General features: G+C 37.7%; 1 protein-coding gene across 1 annotated transcript; it reads left to right on the top strand.

Moving 5' to 3' along the window:
- The first annotated feature begins 7,117 nt into the window (after positions 1-7,117).
- Positions 7,118-20,566, top strand: LOC307168799 (lethal(3)malignant brain tumor-like protein 2). Its single transcript, XM_079889043.1, has 15 exons — positions 7,118-7,627; positions 12,700-12,814; positions 12,890-12,969; positions 13,115-13,220; positions 14,080-14,214; positions 14,295-14,383; positions 14,483-14,732; positions 18,565-18,641; positions 18,784-18,888; positions 18,986-19,133; positions 19,254-19,336; positions 19,444-19,678; positions 19,758-19,823; positions 19,999-20,184; positions 20,281-20,566. The coding sequence occupies exons 1-15, from the start codon at positions 7,220-7,222 to the stop codon at positions 20,391-20,393; spliced, it is 2,196 nt and encodes a 731-aa protein (XP_079745169.1). The 5' UTR covers positions 7,118-7,219; the 3' UTR covers positions 20,394-20,566.
- The last annotated feature ends 257 nt before the right edge of the window (positions 20,567-20,823 follow it).

Raw genomic sequence — 20,823 nt, 5'->3', positions numbered from 1 at the left:
GGCAGGTTTTAAACCTGCGTTTAGCCTGCTTTAACATCCTTGATTTGTCATTACAAGTGCCCAGCCATGTGAGTGAGTTTATTTAGAGTGAACACGGGTGAATCTGACTGCAGTAGATGTGAAAGAAATGAATAAAAATGATGTTAATTCAGCCAGCGAAAATACCTGTATTTACTTCCTGTTTTCGGTCGAAGTCCACAGTAGTCGATTGTCGAGTTCACGCGCGTGATCATAGATACTAAACCTATGCGCGTGAACTCGACAATCGATTACTGTGGGCTTCGACCGAAAACAGGATGTAAATACAGGTATGTGCGCTGGCTGAAATAACATCATTTTTATTCATATCTTTCACATCTACTGCAGTCAGATTCACCCGTGTTCACTCTAAATAAACTCACTCACATGGCTGGGCACTTGTAATGACAAATCAAGGATGTTAAAGCAGGCTAAACGCAGGTTTAAAACCTGCCCCATTGAAGTCAACAGGGTGCAAATTTTAAAAAGAGGATAACACGGTGTAGGCAACACCGATTTTTGTCGTTGTTCTCTGTACTGACAGCACTCCAAATTTACAAAAAAATGAGCTCAATGTTAAAATTGACCGGAGTTCTCCTTTAATTTGCAGTACTACTAAGAGCAGTAGCAAAAATCTAAATGATTAGTGACTATGAGCTTGAGACACGGACAACTTTACGTGTGACATGAACAAGATTTTATTAACTAGTCTAAACACTTAAACTACTCTAACATACACACACATACATGCATACAGTTTACCAAGGGAAAAAGAGCTGAAGCAGAATACAGGAAAGCAAGAAGTTATAGCATTGTTTGAAATTCAGCAGATCAACAGCCTTGAGCAAACCATCAGTTTAGTTCTAACACACCCTTCTTTAAAGGGGTAAGGATACTTAATGTATCAAATAATGAGACTAAGTTTGATACTTGCATGTCTCGCCCATTTGAATTAAACTGTCCTGATGCAATTTGTTGAGGCTCCAGTTGATCTTTGCTGATGTGGTCTTGATGAGAGAGAACCAGTGGTAGTCAGAGTATCTTTGGTGAATGGAAAGACAAGGCCGCAGCCTGGCACAAGCTTGGTGGGTCCTTAGAGGCTTCTAGTTCAGCATCATCTTCACGTCAGCATTTCAGAAAGGGAGTAAGAGAGAGCTAAAAGCTGATCAGTGACTTTAAAGCGTGAAGATGGCACAACCTCTGGAGGTGCAAGAGCCAATGAGAAGATTTCCTTTTGGTGGGAAATTTTACGACCCTTTGTGTTCTAGCAGGACATTTGAATATGTACTTTCATTGGGTGTTTAAGAAAAGAATCTTTAAGATTCTTATAATACTAATGCATCACAAAGTTAGCAACATGTAATGTAAATTAACAAATCAGAGACGAAGATTGGATTTTTTAGAGACCAAACATGCCGCACATATAATGTTGGTTAACCATAATATGCAAAGTCTGAAACATTAACCCAATTGAGTTTACAAGAATACAAACGCCACATAAAAGGTAAAATCATGAGATGGGAAAATTAGATACATGTTTACACATTTATCAAGTGGTTATATATAGAATATATATAGGATTGACAGGGTTTTTATTTCTCTTCCTCTGCAAGAATTTAAGTGAGAGTCACAGCTCTCAGGACATTCTTTTCGATCGTAAAACTCAGTCTCAGTGTGTGTCCTGTAACAAGACACTGCGTCCTGCCAGTGTGTTAGCTTCATTTGGGGAACGTTTCACGTTATTTGGGAGAGTGAGTTTGCTGGATTATTCATTAAATAAATGAGTAATTTGTGTGTGTCTGATTGGTCCAGACGCTACATACTCGTTAACTCTTTTCCTGCCATTGATGGGTTAACTTTAGCTTGGGTTTCCCCATGATTTTATTCACACTGCTAGGCAGCCTGGATTCCATGGACCAGATTTTCGCCTCAGCGAGGGGACCAATCACAGAACGGGGAGGGAGCAGCAAGACGATGATGACGTATATGCAACACACCGAAGCAGTTTGTTTATATCTATGGATAAAAACATATCTGTAGAGTGTCCAAATATACCTTCTACCCTCATGTTTGTCTTGCACAAACGGCAATAGTCGCTGAACGCCATCGTGTGCACATAAATCTCTGACCCATCGTCTTCTTCCTCATCGAATTTCTGTCGCTCTACATCCGTCATCTGGTATAATTGAAACGATTGGCTATGAGCTACGTACAGGCGCATTTGATAGACATTCGTAGCGCCCAATAAACGGCTCTGGGCATTCGTAAACCACGCCTCAAATACGAGAAAATGAACATGTGGTTCGCAGACCACGTCTCAATGAGACGAGGTCTGACGTTAGCCAGGCTAGGTTAAAGGAGAACTCCGGTCAATTTTAACATTGAGCTCATTTTTTTTGTAAATTTGCAGTGCTGTCAGTACAGAGAACAACGACAAAAATCGGTGTTGCCTACACCGCGTTATCCTCTTTTTAAAATTTGCACCCTGTTGACTTCAATGTGGCAAGTTTTAAACCTGCTTTTAGCCTCTTAACATCCTTGATGTGTCATTACAAGTGCCCAGCCATGTGAGTGATTCCTTTAGAGTTAACACGGGTGAATCTGACTGCAGTAGATGTGAAAGATATTAATAAAAGTGATGTTAATTCAGCCATATGTTAATTCAGCTAGGTTATCACGCGAGTGAACTCGACAATCGACTACTTCGGACTTCGACCAAAAACAGGAAGAAAATACAGGTATTTGCGCTGGCTAAATTAACATCACTTTTATTCATATCTTTCACATCTACTGCAGTCAGATTCACCCGTGTTAACTCTAAAGGAATCACTCACATGGCTGGGCACTTGTAATGACACATCAAGGATGTTAAGAGGCTAAAAGCAGGTTTAAAACTTGCCCCATTGAAGTCAACAGGGTGCACATTTTAAAAAGAGGATAACACGGTGTAGGCAACACCGATTTTTGTCGTTGTTCTCTGTACTGACAGCACTCCAAATTTACCAAAAAATTAGCTCAATGTTAAAATTGACCGGAGTTCTCCTTTAACTTGTCATTTATGAGAAAATGCCAAACGGTAGGGGGCGTGCCGATCGGTTTCTCATTGGTCACGAAAGCTGCCTGTTCCCCATAAAGGCGAGCCATTCTATTGGCCTACAGATTAAAAGGAAGCAATAAATCCAACATAATCCTATAAAATCAAATCCTTGACTTGACTTGACTTAAATCCCATTCTTTTAACGTAAAAACAGTGTTAATGATATTAAGAATATTACATTTGATTTTTTTTTTAAATTACTTTCGAAAGTACCTTGGTGCGGAATACTGACGCCATCACCGCAAGTTAGGGGCTGAATCCGAAATTGTCCCCTAAACCCTCATTCACTATTCCCTACGTTAGTCCACTAATACAGTTCACTTAAAAGAGTGAATGAAAATGAGTGAGCGAATTCAGTCAGCCGTAAAGCGTTCTATCGGCTGTACAGTCGTTATTGCGGTGCAATGTGGGATAAAATGAGTGCACTCAATATCATCCACTATGGTTTCGGACATCACTACAAATGGCTGGCCCCTCAAATAATGCCCTATTTGAGTGTATGGGGGCGATTTTGCATTCAGCCTAGGTCTTATAGTTGATCAATCATCAAAATAAATGATCAAAAACAAATTACAATTATTATTTTAAGGATACAAAATACAAATGTCTCTTAACAGTTTGTCACACTAGTCATAAGTTGGAAATGACTTGTTTTTAGTGTCTATTACCCATTGTATCGTTTACACATGGAAAAATATGTTATCAGCAATTTCTACTATTTTGAACAATGATTTTTTTTTTGTACCTTCCCTAAAAGTGTATGCAAACAAAAAAACAGTAACACTTAACAATAAGGTTTCATTAGTTAACATGAACTAATAATGACTGTAGCCTACTTTGACAGCATTTATTAATCTTTGTTAACGTTAATTTCAACATTTACTAATGCATTATTAAAATCAAAATCAATGTACTGTGAGCTAACATGAACAAACAACGAAAAACAGTATTTTTATTAACTAATACTAACAAAGTAAATAAATACTGTAACAAATGTATTGCTCATAGCTAGGTCATGTTAGTTAATACATTAACTAATGTTAACAAATGAAACCTTAAAGTGTTACCCTAAAAACAATGTTTTGCCTGATATATAGTTGATAAAACACTCACCACAGAATTATACAATTTTAAAATTAGATGAGTAAGAACTGTTAAGTAAATTTCTGTTAAGTGACATTAACCAATTTAGCAAACACACACAGCTTTATCCACTAAAACATTTATTCAGTTTTCAATTCCATTTGTCAATTCAATTTCAGTTGTCAAGGGCTTATAGTGCTGGTCAGAATTATTTGCCCCCTTAAGTGTGGTACAAGTTGGTACACTTTCCATGTCAGGTGGTACAACTACAGTATTCAACTATTTGGTTGTACCACCTGACATAAAAACAGTCAAAAAAATAAATAAAAGAATTTGAACACTTTGAAATGTTAACAACTGAAACTTATTTTAATACATTGTTCATGACTCAAAAATATTACATTACGTCAGTTTTGAAATGATTTTTTAAAAAACACCTTTTTTGAAGCATTATTTGTCAATGACCTATTTATGTATATATAGAATTTTGCGCAACGGATTTATAAATGTCTAATAAACTGCATGTCAAGCATTTTGTATGTCCTTTCCTCTATGTTGTTCTTGTAGTGTCCACTATGATTTGCAGTGCTACAGTACATGAGGATGAGTCGCTCAGAGAAAGCAGTATGAATGTATAGTTGTATAGGGTAATGTATATGTGTATAGGGTAATATTAAGTTTACCCACTGACGGAGATGAGGAAATATGCTCAAGCAGGAGCAATCTAAATAGAACTAAAGATTTGATGTTAAATTGTGCGCTAATCATACTTAGGTGTATCTGCATTTTTTCACAAAGACCAACACTGGGAAGTTTAATGATTATTAAAGGCTTATTAAAAATAAGGAGCAAGGAAAGGCTTGCAAAATCCAAGGAGCTGAGACTGAAGGGGAGTGTACAGCATCAGTGCAGGGAGTCTTCAGGATCCACTGAATCCTCTTTGTGCTTCTTGTGTTGAAAGAGAGAGAAAATATTTTTTTTAATAGAGAGAAATTTTTTTTTTTATATTATAGTAGTATATAATACAGGTTTGGTATTTAGTATAATTCCCCATTTACCCTGGTATGATTGTTTTTTTTTTTTTAAATGGCTTGCTGCTTTGAAGCATTGTTTTTTTTTTTTTTTTTTTTTTTTTTATCTCACTTATAAACTTCCCTCTCCCATCAATCCAAAAATCAGCTGAGCTGAAACATAGACAGGTAGCTAATAGTCAACAGAATCACAATGGCTAAAAAAAAAAGAAAAAAAAAAAAAACTCCACCCATATGATTTAGCTTACTCAAATATGCATTCTAAAATATATATATATTTTTTTCTTTATTGCACATTTACTAAGCCTTAGGAATGAAAACCGAATATTCTCCTTTTACCACTTCTATCACACGCCCTGCATGAATAGAACGGGTTTTTACAATTATTAGGCTGTTCGTGGTTTGCTACTGTATGTGTGACTAACTTTATCCAATAGCCTAACCTATCTGTCTAATCTATCTGATAACATCCCATACAACTACTAATTTAGAGAGCAATAATCAACTCGCATGCTTTAATACACAATTTAATTAGACTCAGATGTACTAATAATATACAATCTTATTATTTTGAAAAAGTATAGTAAAATAGTTGCTGTAAAAAAAACGTTCCATTGGAGTGAATTGAGTTTTCGCGACTCTCTCTCTCTCTCTGTACATAGACCAACGCTACTTTTGCGTCATCGAAGGGCAACGCCCCTTTTTGGGGGAATACAAACAGATTCCCCTGAGAACAGAACTCGCTCGCTCTAGACCTGCAAAGTTTCTTGATAGCACTTGATAGCACTTGAATGGCACAAACATACACTCTCTTTGCCGGCCGAGGACCGTGAGCGGTAAGAAGCTACTGGATAGGGAGTTACAGAGGTGTCCCTTTGAAATGGTCGAAAACTGGATTAATGACCCCACGCAGTGGCCAAATATGGACTATTCTGACATCTACCACTATCTCGTGGAATCACCAAGTAAGTAACGTTAGCCTATTTTTTTGTCATTAACACACTCACAGTATGACAAACTAGACGATGAGGCCATGTCAAGAGGAGTCGGTGGTTTACTTGTATCATATTTCACTTGATTTAAGCTATTGACAGTTTTGTTGTCGACTAGCTATAGGGCAATTCCGTGCAAAACTGTCACATCCATAACGCCAACTAAATACCATAGCCAACACAATGCTATGGTATTTAGTTGGCGTTATGGATGAAAAATGAAATGAAATGAAAGACAATGAAAAATATGCCCCATACATATTTTGCCGTACACTGTAAACCTTTTTACAACTTTCAAAGTCCTAGCACTTTCTAGACACAAGCAGAAACCAGCCAAGTCCACTTTAGTCCTAGCCTGCCACTATTTCAACAGTAAAATCAGTTAACAGCCAAGGTAGCGTGCCTAGTGAGAGCTAACGTTAATCACGTAGCTGCTAGCAGCTTCGTCTTTCTAACTAGTCGACAACAAAACTATGTCAATAGCTTAAATCAAGTGAAATATGATCCAAGTAAACCACCGACTCCTCTTGACATGGCCTCATCGTCTAGTTTGTCATACTATGAGTGTGTTAATGACAAAAAAAAAAAAAAATAGGCTACTTACTTGGTGATTCCACGAGATAGTGGTAGATGTCTGAATAGTCCAAAGAGAGTGTATGTTTGTGTCATTTTTGCTATCAAGAAACTTTGCAGGTCTAGAGCGAGCGAGTTCTGTTCTCAGGGGAATCTGTTTGTTTTCCCCCAAAAAGGGGCGTTACCCTTCGATGACGCAAAAGTAGCGTTGGTCTATGGCTCTGGTCTAAAGGAAATTGCGTAAATGTATGGTTACCGCTGATTGGTCAACACAGTTACCAGGAGGAAACTCCTTTCACCAATGAGAAACCGTTCGGCACGCGTCATTTTACGAAACGAGAGGGAGTCGTTTGCCCAATGCAGACAGAGTAGGTTGGTATTAAGTTGGAGCGGTCGTGATTCAGTGTGTTTTCGTATATTTCGCCATGGTAAATTATTGTGTTTGTGGAGGTTGCACAAACTCCAGCCTGACAGGACATCGAGTCCACAGGTTTCCAAACAAGAAAAACAACGGTGCTATCTTCCGTGCCTGGGTGCGTTTTGTGCAGGTGAAGAGACGGGACTTCACTTCTGCATCTGCTTCGAAAAACGCGGTAGTGTGTAGAGCTCACTTTAGACCGGATGATTATGATCCAAGTGATATGATGGAGTTCAACATGGGATGCCGAAGCAAGAACCAAGTGAGACTCCGAGCTGGAGCGGTTCCTTCGGTGCACTCAGCACCTTCATCGGGTCCGTCGCCAGCGTGTGGTTCAGCCGCCGGCGGGAGACATGATGGTCACGGATCCGTCAGAGATGCACTTCGACGAAAACGTGAACTGTGCACCCGCACCGTAAGTATTGTTTTATTTTATTTTTATTTTTTTTAACATTTGCTAACTACAAAATCTCTACGAGAAGAAACCCCAGAGCGACCACTGAACCTCAACAGTTTGCATCAGTGAGTAACTTATCTGATAGTTCTTTGTTTAGTTTGTTGACTCTTTGAAAAAGCCTGAAGCTGGGAGATATGAATACGGGTAAAAAGTTTGTTCCAAGATTTTCACCAAGGCTGAATTTATTTGATCAAAAATATTTTAATAGAATTTTGAAATGGACACTACTGGGCAAAAATTTTAATCACAAAAAAAATCACTGGTCAGGATATTAGCAAGAAGTGCACTAAAACTGTTGATGAAGTCATTTAGTATGGGATAGCTACGGTGGCCGAGAGAGCTTAACGCGCTGCAACTGAAGAAAACGCATGAAAAACACCCGCATATTAAGAAAACATCTTCCTCAGTTTCACAACACATGTGTGCTGCAAATACTCACAACACAACCGAATACAGAAACGCGTTTCCAGGGGACCCCAATAATAGTGACGAACCCAGCTGGGACGTGCTTATACGCTGATTTCACGCAGCCGTTATTTTAAAACCGAAAGCGAGGCTCCTGTGGGAAGAAAACCGGAAGTGTCGCCTTTAATCACAGGAGAGTCGTGAATGCGATGGCGTATTGTTGCGTTTAATGATGCTGTGTCAATTCTAAAACTGTACATACATTTCTTTCATACTTTAGACTATACAGTGAAATTCATTTATAAATAAATTTTTTTTTATATATATATAATTCAGAAAGTAAAAAAAGAAGCAGGAATGAACTATATACATCCTATATTGGATATTAACATCCAATAGTGTAAATCGCGGCAGCAGCTTCAGGTTGGTAGTCCAAGGCATTGTTGTTTATCTTTACTTCCGGGGTTCTTCCCACCGGAGCCTCACTTTCGATTTCAAAATGGCGGCTGCGTGAAATCAGCGTATTGCATCCCTATGCCCAACTCCCTTCAAAGGGCAGACGGCAGAGCCCTTGAAGTGGGGACTTTGGAGTGAGCAGAATTGTATACAAAGTTGTATGTCATAAACATGTAATCTCTGTATGTTTTGGAAATAATAATAAAATAAAGTAGGCTTTGAGCTGTAAGCGCGTCTCAGCCGGGTTCGTCACTTATTTGGGTCGCCTGGAAATATTTCCATTGTGGTCTGTGCTATTTGCAGCGCATTTCTTTATTTGGTTGTGTTGTGAACTTTTGCAGCGCGTTTCTGTATTTGGTTGTGTTGAGTATTTGGAGCATGTGTGTTTTGAAACTAATGATGTTTTCTTAATTTGTGGGTGTTTATCCTATTTGCATGCGTTTTCTTCAGTTGCAGCGCATTGAGCTCTCTCGGCCACCGTAGATAGCCTTAACCTTTTGTTTTCTTTTCATGTTTAAGCTGTGTGGATAAACTTGCAGACAGCTTTTTACAGGAAGAAGTCAATGACTGTCTCCCAATTCAAAGGCTGCATCCTGTGAAGGCCTTGAAGGTCAGACTGAGCATTGTTAAATGCGCCGTTGATGAGTGGCAGTAATGTTTGATTTTACTGGAAGTATTTTCACCATGGTCTATTTTTGTATATAATAAGGTGTATAAACTATAAATCGCATCTTAGTAAGATATGTTAACATTTGAACTGCTTTAAAGTTTTTTTTTTACATTTTTATTATTACATATTTGAGTAAGCGTAAACCCATTATTTATGTTTAAAAGTGTAATTTGGCAATTTCTCTTTCCAAAAAAAAAATCCTGTCATCACTGGCTCGCAATGAATTCTGGGGTAGGCAAGGCTGCGAAGGATCCATCTGTTGTATCCTTAATTTCGCTGGAAACGGATACATTTGGAGGACGTATTTGAAGAAGCCTTCGAATTGGGACAGCTTTGCGCAGTGGTGACACAATCGACCTTCTAAGGATGCAGCTTCTGAATTGGGACACAGCACAAGTCATTCCACTCAATTGAGGGTATGCGTGTGACGTCACTGTCAGCTGGAGTGAGTGTGGTCACACCCACTGAGTGGCAAAACTTAAACCCCTCCATCGAGTTCGGTAATCAACTCTCAGGTCTGTTACCAAGCAACCTATGATGCACAAACAGCTGCTGTGTGAAGTAAAACGGAAAAACTCTAGAGATTAAAATGATGAAACAAAATAAGTGGTTGTAACAAATGTATGTTGTGGGAAGGAGGCGGGAACCGGCAAACATTTAGCAACTTTAATAATCATAAAATAAATAAACAGAAAACGAAAATAAAGGCGGCAGCCCCTCACAGCCAACTGCCGCACACACATAAACTAAACTAAACATAAAATAACATTACTTAAATAGTATAGGCCTGGTCCTCTCTCGTCGCTCCTCCTTTTATGCTTCCGAAGCTCTGCCGTGAGATACCACGGGCCTCACGCCGTTCTCTCACGGCCCTCGGCCTGCTTGCCACGGTGCTTTTCATTAAATTAAGTTTTGATAAGCTTGGTAGAAAAGGCAAAGCCCAATCCTTTTGTTTCAAAGGAGTCTGCAATTATTTGTCAGTTTTGTCATCAGAGTGCAGCACATCATTTGGGTGTTCACAAAGTCTTTCCAACATCAAACATGGCTGTTCTTTATCTTGAATTATTAATAAATGTGACTCCATTCTCAGACAGAGCTATTGTTATGAGATTTTTATTGTTGGCTTTCAAATACTTTTGAAGTTAGGATACCATTGAGGTTAAGACCGTTAAGATGCTTCTGTAATACCCTTTTCCTATCCATAGTTTAGATAAGATTATACACTTAGGAAATGTCATTCTGTAACAGCTTTTGTCCTAATTTAGGTCCTAAATGAAATTGCCATGGTTACCAAAAAGATAAGATATGATTCTAAAGTTAGGATCGCAGAAAGTACTCCAAAGCATTAAATTACTTTTCACAGCGAAGCAGCTCACCAATACCAGCAGCTAAAAAGACTCCCCACATCATGGTACATCTTCCTCCATGTGTCACTGTGGTAGAGATGCATCATTATTGTATTTCTCACCAGATCTTCAAAGACGCCGCTCTGGTGTATTACCATGCAACTCTTCATTGTGATTCATTACCTCACACAATTTTGCTCTTCTTTGCTGAGTCAAACTTCCCATATTCTGCCAAAAACTTAATTCTGTCTTTGATGTTTTTCTGAGACAGCAATGGCCAATTAAGGATACTTTGAAACCATAAGACCCCACCCTCCCCTCAGAGTGTCTCCAAAGCCATGGCTTCTTCAAAACAAAAGCATCACGAGAGATGGCATTTAAGGAGTTTTCACTTTAAAAAGAAAATTACCCCATGATTTACTCACCCTCAAGCCATCCTAGTAGTGTATATGACTTTCTTCTTTTAGACGAATACAATCGGAGTTATATTAATAAACACTCGGATGTTTCCGAGCTTTATAATGGCAGTGAATTGCAAACATCAGTTTGAAGCTCAAAACAGTGCATCCATCCATCATAAACGGAACCCACACGGCTCCGGGGTGTTAATAAAGGCCTTCTGAAGCAAAGCGATGAGTTTGTGTAAGAAAAATATTAATATTTGAAACTTTATAAAGTAAAATAACTAGCATCCAGCCAAACGAATATACGGATTCGACTTAAGTCTAAAGCGCAACTTATGACGTCGGATATATGGGTGCTGGTCATATAATTAGAATATCATCAAAAAGTTGATTTATTTCAGTAATTCCGTTAAAAAAGTGAAACTTGTATATTATATAGACTCATTACATGCAAAGTGAGATATCTCAAGCCTTTATTTGTTATAATTTTGATGATTATGGCTTACAGCTTATGAAAACCACAAAATCAAAATCTCAGAAAATTAGAATATTACATGAAATCACACAGTAATTACACAGTGATACCATGGTCATTGAACCATGTTTTGGTTCTTTTGGCAGTGTGGGCAGGTGCAAATCCTGCTGGAAAATGAAGGAAGCATGAAGTGCTCTGGAAATGTCCTGGTAGACGGCTGCGTTGACTCTGGATTTAATAAAGCACAGTGGACCAAAGTCCTCTTTTCTGATGAGAGCAAATTTTGCATCTCATTTGGAAACCAAGGTCCCAGAGTCTGGAGGAAGAATGGAGAGGCACACAATCCAAGATGCTTGAAGTCCAGTGTGAAGTTTCCACAGTCTGTGTTGGTTTGGGGAGCCATGTCATCGGCTGGTGTTGGTCCACTGTGCTGTCCACTCAACGCAGCCGTCTACCAGGACATTTCCAGAGCACTTCATGCTTCCTTCAGCAGACAGGCTTTATGGAGATGCTGACTTCATTTTCCAGCAGGATTTGCACCTGCACACTGCCAAAAGAACCAAAACCTGCTTCAATGACCATGGTATCACTGTGTAATTACTGTGTGATTTCATGTAATATTCTAATTTTCTGAGATTTTGATTTGGTGGTTTTCACAAGCTGTAAGCTATAATCATCAAAATTATAACAAATAAAGGCTTGAGATATCTCACTTTGCATGTAATGAGTCTATATAATATACAAGTTTAACTTTTTTAATGGAATTACTGAAATAAATCAACTTTTTGATGATATTCTAATTATATGACCAGCACCTGTATATTACTTTTAACACATTGTTTTGATTAATCAATAAATAACAGGAAGAGATATTTATGATTAACAATGATGGAGAGAAGAAATATTTGATGGAGCAGACCACAATCAGCAGAATTCCAGTGATGGTGTAAATAATCCTGTGACACTTTCTTATCGGGCAGATAATGATGGAATAGGTGATTCAGGAACCCTTATATTAATGAACTAACACAAGTACATGGAAAAGTATATGTAAACCCCACACAATTTCATGGTAATGTGTGGAACCAGTGGCACTACACACACCTTCTTCTCCAGGTCCAAGCGCTTCTGCAGTGTGTCCTGCTCATGTTCATACTCCTCCAACTCCAACAAATCCTCAATTCTCGCACGGCTCCAATTGGGATTTTCTGGCTTAGAATTATATACATATTTATTCAAACAGTAATTTTATTTTTGTGTGTCTTTGTATTTAGGGAAGGCCACCCATAAGTAAGTCATCAAACAAACTGTCTCTAAAATCACAGACTGAGGCTCCACAGTCAAAGGCCAATGAGCAGCATCAGGAGAGCAGAGCATTTGGACAAGATGGTAAGAAAAGACAGTGAGCTTTACAATTGTAATTTTGGCTGTTTTAAATTTTAAATGGCTCTGTCTTCTTCAAAGCTACTTTGGCTGGATTTGACTGGGGTAGTTACCTTGAGAAAAGTGGCTTCCTCGCTGCCCCTGTATCCTGCTTCAGACACGTGAGTGATTTCTATCCACCAAGTTCTTGTTGAAATGTACCTGTAAAATAAATGTGGTGGATGTAATAACATTACATGATGTGTAAATTTCCTTCACATTATTTTTGCTATTGCATTATAATGGTCATTAATGCCCATTTCACAGGCGCCACTCTGTGCTCAATGGGACGACATCTATGTGGGGTTAAAAGTGGAGGTTTTGAACACCCATACAGCCTTGTACTGGATCGCCACTGTTGTACAGCTGACAGGTATATAAACTCTTGTTTCCTCCGCCACTGCTGAATACTAAAGCAAATAAATATTCTATTTTATTATTTCTATCAAACTATTAATATATTATTTTTAAAATTACACTACCGTTCAAAAGTTTGGGGTTGATAAGACTTTTGAAAGAAGTCTCTTATGCTCAACTATAAGAAAAGGTTTCAATTTGAAGATCAGGATAAATTGTACTTATTTTGTCTTCTGGGAAACATGCAAGTATCTTCTGTTGCCTCTGTAGCTTCTAAAGGGCTGTGCTAAATGAAAAAAAAAAAAAAAAGAACACAATAAGAAAATCTTCATCCTGTTCAAAAGTTGTCACCCCCAGCTCTTTCATCATGTTTCCTTCTCGAGCATATGTGAATTTTTTTACCTTTTGTAAATAGTTGCGGATGAGTCCCTCAAGTTGTACTAGGTGTGAAAAGATTAATATTATATTTATACTTTATAGTTATTATATTTTACCCAAGTTTTGTGTTTGCAGTCTGAATAGAATGTAATGAGTTAAATAGACTGGTTAACCACTAATAAATATACAAAAACAATAAAGAAACAATACTCATTAAACAATACAATACTCTTTCTAATTAAAAACAAAAAATACAGTGTACTGTGATTCATAAACGGATGACTCTGGACAGGTGGCAGAGGAAACTTATGTTTTTGGAAGTTATTGGTAAATTTAAACCAAGAGGTTTTAAAGTTACACATTTACAGAGTAGTTTGGAATTTAATAAATGTTATTTTAATAAAACATTAATTTTGATTATGGACACTAATAGGATGTTGAGTGATAAATTGATTCAGTCTTTGGTCATATTGTGTTATGTGATGTGTTTCTCTCAGGCTATAAAGCTCTTCTGCGCCATGAAGGTTTTGAGGATGATGACAGCCATGACCTGTGGTGTAACTTAGGCACGGCTGATGTTCATCCTATAGGCTGGTGTGCACTGAATAACAAGCTCCTGGTCCTTCCTCAAGGTGAATGTTTACACTAAGTCATTAGGTCTAAATGACATAAAAATGCTAAATCTTGACCTTTTTTTTTTTTTGTCCTACAGAGTTCCACCAGCATATTAAAGACTGGAAATCCTACCTGATGGAGAGACTAGTTGGAGCACACACACTTCCTGTTGACTTTCATGTCAAGGTAAAGGCAATGGAAAATTAGTAATCCATTGACGCCATCTGATTTTCTTTAATTTCTGCATAACTGTCTTCCTCTCTTTCCCGTCTGTATGTGTTTCAGATGGCAGACAGTTTGAGGTGTCCGTTCAGACAGGGGTTTCGTGTGGAGGTGGTCGATCGGTCGCAAGTGAGCCGTACCCGTTTGGCAGTGGTGGATACTGTCATAGGAGGGCGACTCAGACTGCTGTATGAGGATGGGGGACTGGGACCCTTGGGCGAGGTGCTCTCAGATTTCTGGTGTCATATGCAGAGTCCTCTAGTACACCCTGTTGGCTGGTCTGAAAGAGTGGGGCACTCAATCAAAGAAACAGGTGAGAAGAAACTGGCATCTATAGATTGAGTCAAGCCTAGAAACCCACAGATAGACAAAATGTCAGTACAAACATGAAGAGTCTAAAAACCTTTACATGAGATGAAAAATACAGAGCTTCGCACAGGATGTGGGGAGGGGAAAAACGAGATACTGTGGCCATGAATTTGTTCCATTTGTGTTTGTAATTCAATTTGTGGATGCTGAGGGGAGGATGGGAAGGAAGTTTATGGAAGTACATATGTAAGTAATGGTTATCTTGTATATTTGTTTCATAAAGATATGGTTAAAAAAAAAGAATATGTTCCCATAACAGATTATATTTTCCCCTTGTTTTAGTTAAATGGTTGTCAGTCATGGGAACGATTAAACTAAAATTATTTGAATAAAAAACTATTTAATAAAGAAGTGTCCACAAATTATTCAATCCTGGGATCAAATTCTTGATTTTGTGGTCACAATATTTTTTCTTCCCTATGTTTCGGTTTGGGGCTCCTTTAAAAAAAAAAAAAAAAAGCGAAATATTATTTTTGTATGGAGGCCCAAAAACTGTGGAACAAAACTAAACGACTGTGTGAGATAAAATAGCAATTAGGGACCGTTCGGTATTTATGGAAGGGGCCACCGGAGGAAAATAGGGGAGGGTCATGTCTTTTTATTCTTTGTTGAGGGGAGGGTCATCCAACTTTTTTTAGTCTAGGGGGAGGGTCACCCAACTTTTATATTCATTAAAACAGCAACATTTCAAAGTGGCTTGTTTGGTGCTATTTTTTTCCATTTAGCTCCATGTTGATCTCGCGTTATCAGCCCCCCTTCGATATCAGATGGGTCTGACCCAACAAAAATCCAGTTTGGCGCTGTTTGACAGTGTGCGCTTCAGTTCGCGCTTAGAAAAAGTGCATCATGTTAGAACAGAATGCCAAAGAAATGTTTACCCGGCAAAGCTTTAAAGCACGAGCAAATAATGAACTTTTGTTAAGTGCACAGTGTCCTGTGAGTGTAACTCTACCGCTGCATTAACATGTGATGTGAACGTACGTCGAGTTTAACAGTATTGGGACTGAGGCGCCAGAACTGCTGATAGAATGTGCGCTGTAGGGCGATAGGCCTACTGCATATTTTAGTTTCCATTCTTATTTTGTTTCCACGATGTGTAAGATGTAGGGCTACCACCAGCCGCGGCGCTACCATTGGGCCCGGGTGGGCATTTAGGTCCGGGCCCACCCATTTTCTATAGCCTATGGTTTTGTACGTTTCTTCATTCGGATCTATTTGCGATGATCGATCCAAATTCTAAACAAACAGTTTACATGCTTCGTCCTTGATTCATTATTCATTAAGATAATAATTAATAAATGCACGCATAATTATCAGTGAACTTGATAAATGTTGCAGATATGTTTTACATGCATGCACAAACAAATGCCTTTCAACTTGTGTGTGCAAAATTCAGAATAAAATGAATGTGCAGCAATTTGCACAAATACAGAGTCTGTAGGCCTACTGTGTTGTTACCATTAAATAAGCTCATTTAGTTTCTTTTTTGTTAAAATATAATGTTATTTTTTCATCTATGTTGATTATGAAAAGTGAACCGCACACACGAGTATATGCAATATCGAGAGACATGGAGCGGGTCAGACATGATTTTGACCACTTAATTAAGTTTTGTTTTGCAGAAAACGATTTTTTAAGTGAATTTCGTTTTGTATAAATTGTATCTTAATTTTATTTATTTTTTTTTATCAACAAATTGCCAAATACCAAATATAGCAGACAACACAATCATAGAGGCGCCCGCGTGGTCACTTGCACTGCTCGAGCGCATCTCATCCTAACTTAACGAAACTCAACATATGCCTCACAGACATGAAATATATCTTAAGAAAGCTTGAAATGTCTTTTTAACAATTTAAAACGAAAAGAAATAGGCTACTCTCTGGTTATGTAATGATGTGCATTTCTCTCTATAGGCGTGTTCACTACCACGGAGATGGCGATCGTCAACTTCATCTTTACAGCTGTTGTTGCTGTTAATAAACTAAAAATAATAGGCTTATAATTTTATTAAACAACAAATTAAATGAAATTTTTATTGTATTAAAAAAGCAACAAAAAATCCTGTTTATCAATATTGTGTGTGTGTGTGTGTGTCGAAATAATTTGTCCGCTGCTGCTCAAAAAAAAAAAAAAACGGTCAAAAACCCCACTGTCAGTGTTTTGTAAGGAACAGGCAAATATGTTCAATATAGCAGGAGACATTTGAATTGTTTACTAATAAAACAGTTATTTTTTATGTCAGTGTCGGCTAGACGAAGTTGACGACTCGCGATCTTCGCAGCGCTACCACATCTTTAAATCACTATTAGTAGGCTATTATTTAAGTTAACATAAAATACATAGACCTACACCACAAAAACTAGTTTAGGATAAATTCGTTAAAACTGGGCGATTCCAGTGAATGGACGTGACATTTGCAGTCAAAACTTAAAATAAAAATTCTCAGAAAATGCATTTATTTGAAACGTCTGAAAGGAGTCAAGACATTAGAAGAATATCAGTCTACACATGCGTTTTATATTTAATATGAGGGAAATACACATGTGACGTGACACAAAAAAATCTTTAACTTTTAGGTGGCAAAATATTTTTTAGTAATTCTTTAAATTACACTGTGCAAACCAAAATATATATACCCACCGGATGAATAAAGATCGGCCTCCACAGAAAATTAAATTTTATATTATTTTTATTTTATTTTTCGTGTTTGCATTTATGTGAAAAAAAAAAAAATGTTACGGACGTGACAGTTCTCCATTACGCACGGACATGACTGCTCTGAAGCGACTTTAAAAATTGCACAGAGACCTCAAACAGAAAGCACAAAGCCTTTCTTTAAAGTGAATTTCGTTTTTTTTATTAATTTTATCTTAATTTTAATCAATGTTTCATCTGGATTTAATAAATAAGAAGTAGTCTAAATATAGTAGAAAATAGATAATCATGACACGGAGGCGCGGGCGAGTGAACTGGACTCTTGTCTCATAAATGAACCGAAACTCAGCGTAAGGTATGCTACTTGCCTCATAGACCTGAGAAATATAGAAAGCTTGAAATGTCTACTTTTAAACATGCAGAACAATTCAAAACGAAGGAAAACAGACTGCTTTCTCCTTATGAAATGTGCATTTCTCTCTGGCGCGTTCTGAGACGATCGCGACGCATCGTCAACTTCATCTTTGCAGTCGACACAGAAAACACTTGTTTATTAAAAACAATTAAAATGTCTAGCTATATTTGACATATTAATAATCATTACTTTTGCCGGTTCTTTGTGACAGCTTTTAGATGCTTTATTCGCAACGCCACCCACATGTTGAACGCGTCACACCGCATCAGCACCGAAAACATGATTTTTTTTTTCAAATCTAAAATAAAAAATCGTGATACGAACCGAATCATAGGTTTGGTCTATCGTTACAGCCAGATGAGAAAGCAAGAGTTTATGGTTTAAAAAACAAACAAACAATGGCTATCTGGACATCTTTGCCAAGCGCAAACCAGTACAGAAGTAGGCTAATCAATAAATTATCGGGGAGGGTCATGCCTTTTTTCACAATCATTTTGGAGGGTCATAGAAAAAATTATTGCTGGCGAAGGGAGGGTCATGTCTTTTTTGACAACAGATCTCAAAACTCCTCCGGTGGCCCCTTAAATAAATAACGAACAGTCCCTTAAGAGGAATAAAATAGCTTTTGTTTTTTCCATATTCTTCACTCTGCCTTTTTGTCAGTAGGTTATTTATGATGTCTTGCATGATTTTTCTGGCACAGATGAAAATGTCAACATGGGTAGCCATCCAGCGTTTCATAAAGTCCTTCAAAACAGTGTGCCAGATCAGTTTAAGAAGGTTAGTGCATACACCATGAATATATATATATATATATATATATATATATATAATTTTTATTTTTTATTTTTTTTTATGTTAGTTTAAAAATCTTATGTCATGTAATCATCCAGTATGTATAATTCTTACTGTATGCAAACAGTTGAGGACCGTTTACATGGGAAATACGTTTTTTGAGGAAGGCATGAAACTTGAAGCAGTTGATCCTCTGAACCTTGGGAACATCTGTGTTGCATCAGTCTGTAAGGTATGATACAGCCATTATTTATTTATGACTTTAAATGAATATTGAACATTACCTTGTTGAAAGTAATTGCACTGATCTGGCTTATCTTATCGCTCAGGTGTTGCTGGATGGATACATCATGGTAGGCATTGATGGTGTCGAGATCGGTGACGGTTCTGACTGGTTTTGCTACCATGCCGGCTCACATGCCATTTTACCTGTTGGATATTGCGAGAGCAACGACATATCTCTTACTCTACCTCCTGGTAATGTGCTCAACTGGGTATTCCAGTGGTCTTTTTAAAACAAAAATCAATATTGAAGCTAAAGAGCCTTTATTTGCAATTTCATACAGTGTTTGTTGATATTGTCTCCTTTCTCATCAGGTTATGATCATGCCACTTTCACATGGACAAAATATTTAGAAGAAACAGGAACTCTAGCTGCTCCACGAAGACTTTTCAACACGGTAATCCTTTTATATTGACAATTGAGCCACATACAATGTGTTACTGCATCAGTGGGTTTAATGTGTTTTAAGCTGGTCTTGTGCTCCCTTCCTTATGTCTTTCCCAGGATGATGTAGGCCACGGCTTTACCCCAGGTATGAAGCTAGAGGCAGTGGACCTCATGGAGCCCCGGCTGGTGTGTGTGGCCACTGTTAGGCGCTGCGTAGGCCGGCTTCTCCTTCTCCACTTTGATGGCTGGGGGCCTGAGTTTGATCAGTGGGTAGACTGTCAGTCTCCTGAAATTTATCCTGTGGGCTGGTGTGAAATCACTGGCTACCAGCTGCAGCCACCCATCGGACCAGGTAGATTATTGTAATTTTAACAATATTCATATACAGTATGCACTCCAAAATTTCATGTTATATTGTGCTCTTTGTGTAGAACCACCTCAGGGTCAGGAACGCTCGAACACAAGCAAAAAGGCAAAACCTTTTATGGGGAAAAGGAGTATGTTTTATTTCAATTTATTCTTATTTTCTTCTTTAAAGAATAAATATAAAATTTTGAATGATTAACAATTAAAGCACATGATGGTTAATTTCATTAAATCCCTCTTGAATAGATGTGATTTTTGTTATTATCTTTCCTTCATTCTCTTACTATTCTGTATTTATTACTGTAGGACAAAGATTTGTAAAGAAAAACACAAGTAAATGCACATCTAAAACCCAGCCCACTCAGCATAATGAGAATCCAGAGACGAATCATCCACAAGTGGCACCAAACGTCACAAATCAAAAACAAGAGGCAGGCAAATACTCCATCACAGCCCCCATCTTACAAATAAAGGCTGAACCTGAGGACGAAAGTATGTAGCATTTATTTCAAATATAAAATGTTTTTATTTTTTAAATGTAGTTCTTACATGGCTTCCCTGTCTCTCTCTCTAACACAATTATTGCAGTAAAAGTGAAGGTGGAGGAAATGGAAACCCCCATATTATCCAGTGTACAAAGCAAAGAATGCGCCAACCCAGCGGCCTTAACAATCTTCAAACAGGAAAACGTCTCTGTCTAGCCCACCACCTGTAGTTCTCAGTGATAACTACTTAATTTTTTTATTAAATAACACTGGTTGTTATTTAAATAACCGAACTGTTAGTGTAAAACAACAGGTATAGTTGAGAGATATTGTTATTTTTATACAGTTCACATTTTTTGCAATCTTGTATTAAAGTGACAAGTTATGTTAAGGCATTTTCTGACTTTTAATTTAATTTTTCATTGCATAATATGGAAGATACTGAATTAAAATTACAAATTTTAATTGCTTCTATATCTGCTCATTAAGGTCCTTGCACACTGAGTCCGAAATTCTTGTCCGTAGTTTTCGCACATTCAAAAATAAATATGACCTCACGTTGTGTCAATCACGTTTACACACCGTCTCAGAAACTTTCGTCCATCATAAAAAAAATCAAATCTTTCTGCGTTTTTCGCATCTGTAG

Source organism: Squalius cephalus (assembly GCF_949319135.1).
Source record: "Squalius cephalus genome assembly, chromosome: 12".
In the NCBI taxonomy this organism is placed as follows: Eukaryota; Metazoa; Chordata; class Actinopteri; order Cypriniformes; family Leuciscidae; genus Squalius; species Squalius cephalus.
Note: the sequence above shows the minus strand (reverse complement) of the source record. Positions and strands in the feature narration are given on the sequence as shown.

Excerpts from the sequence above, each read along its gene's own strand:
- LOC307168799 (XM_079889043.1), top strand. The coding sequence starts at position 7,220 with ATGGTAAATTATTGTGTTTGTGGAGGTTGCACAAACTCCAGCCTGACA. Across the intron at positions 14,215-14,294 it reads GCTCCTGGTCCTTCCTCAAG|AGTTCCACCAGCATATTAAA; the intron begins GTGAATGTTTAC and ends TTTGTCCTACAG. Across the intron at positions 19,824-19,998 it reads ACCTTTTATGGGGAAAAGGA|GACAAAGATTTGTAAAGAAA; the intron begins GTATGTTTTATT and ends TTATTACTGTAG.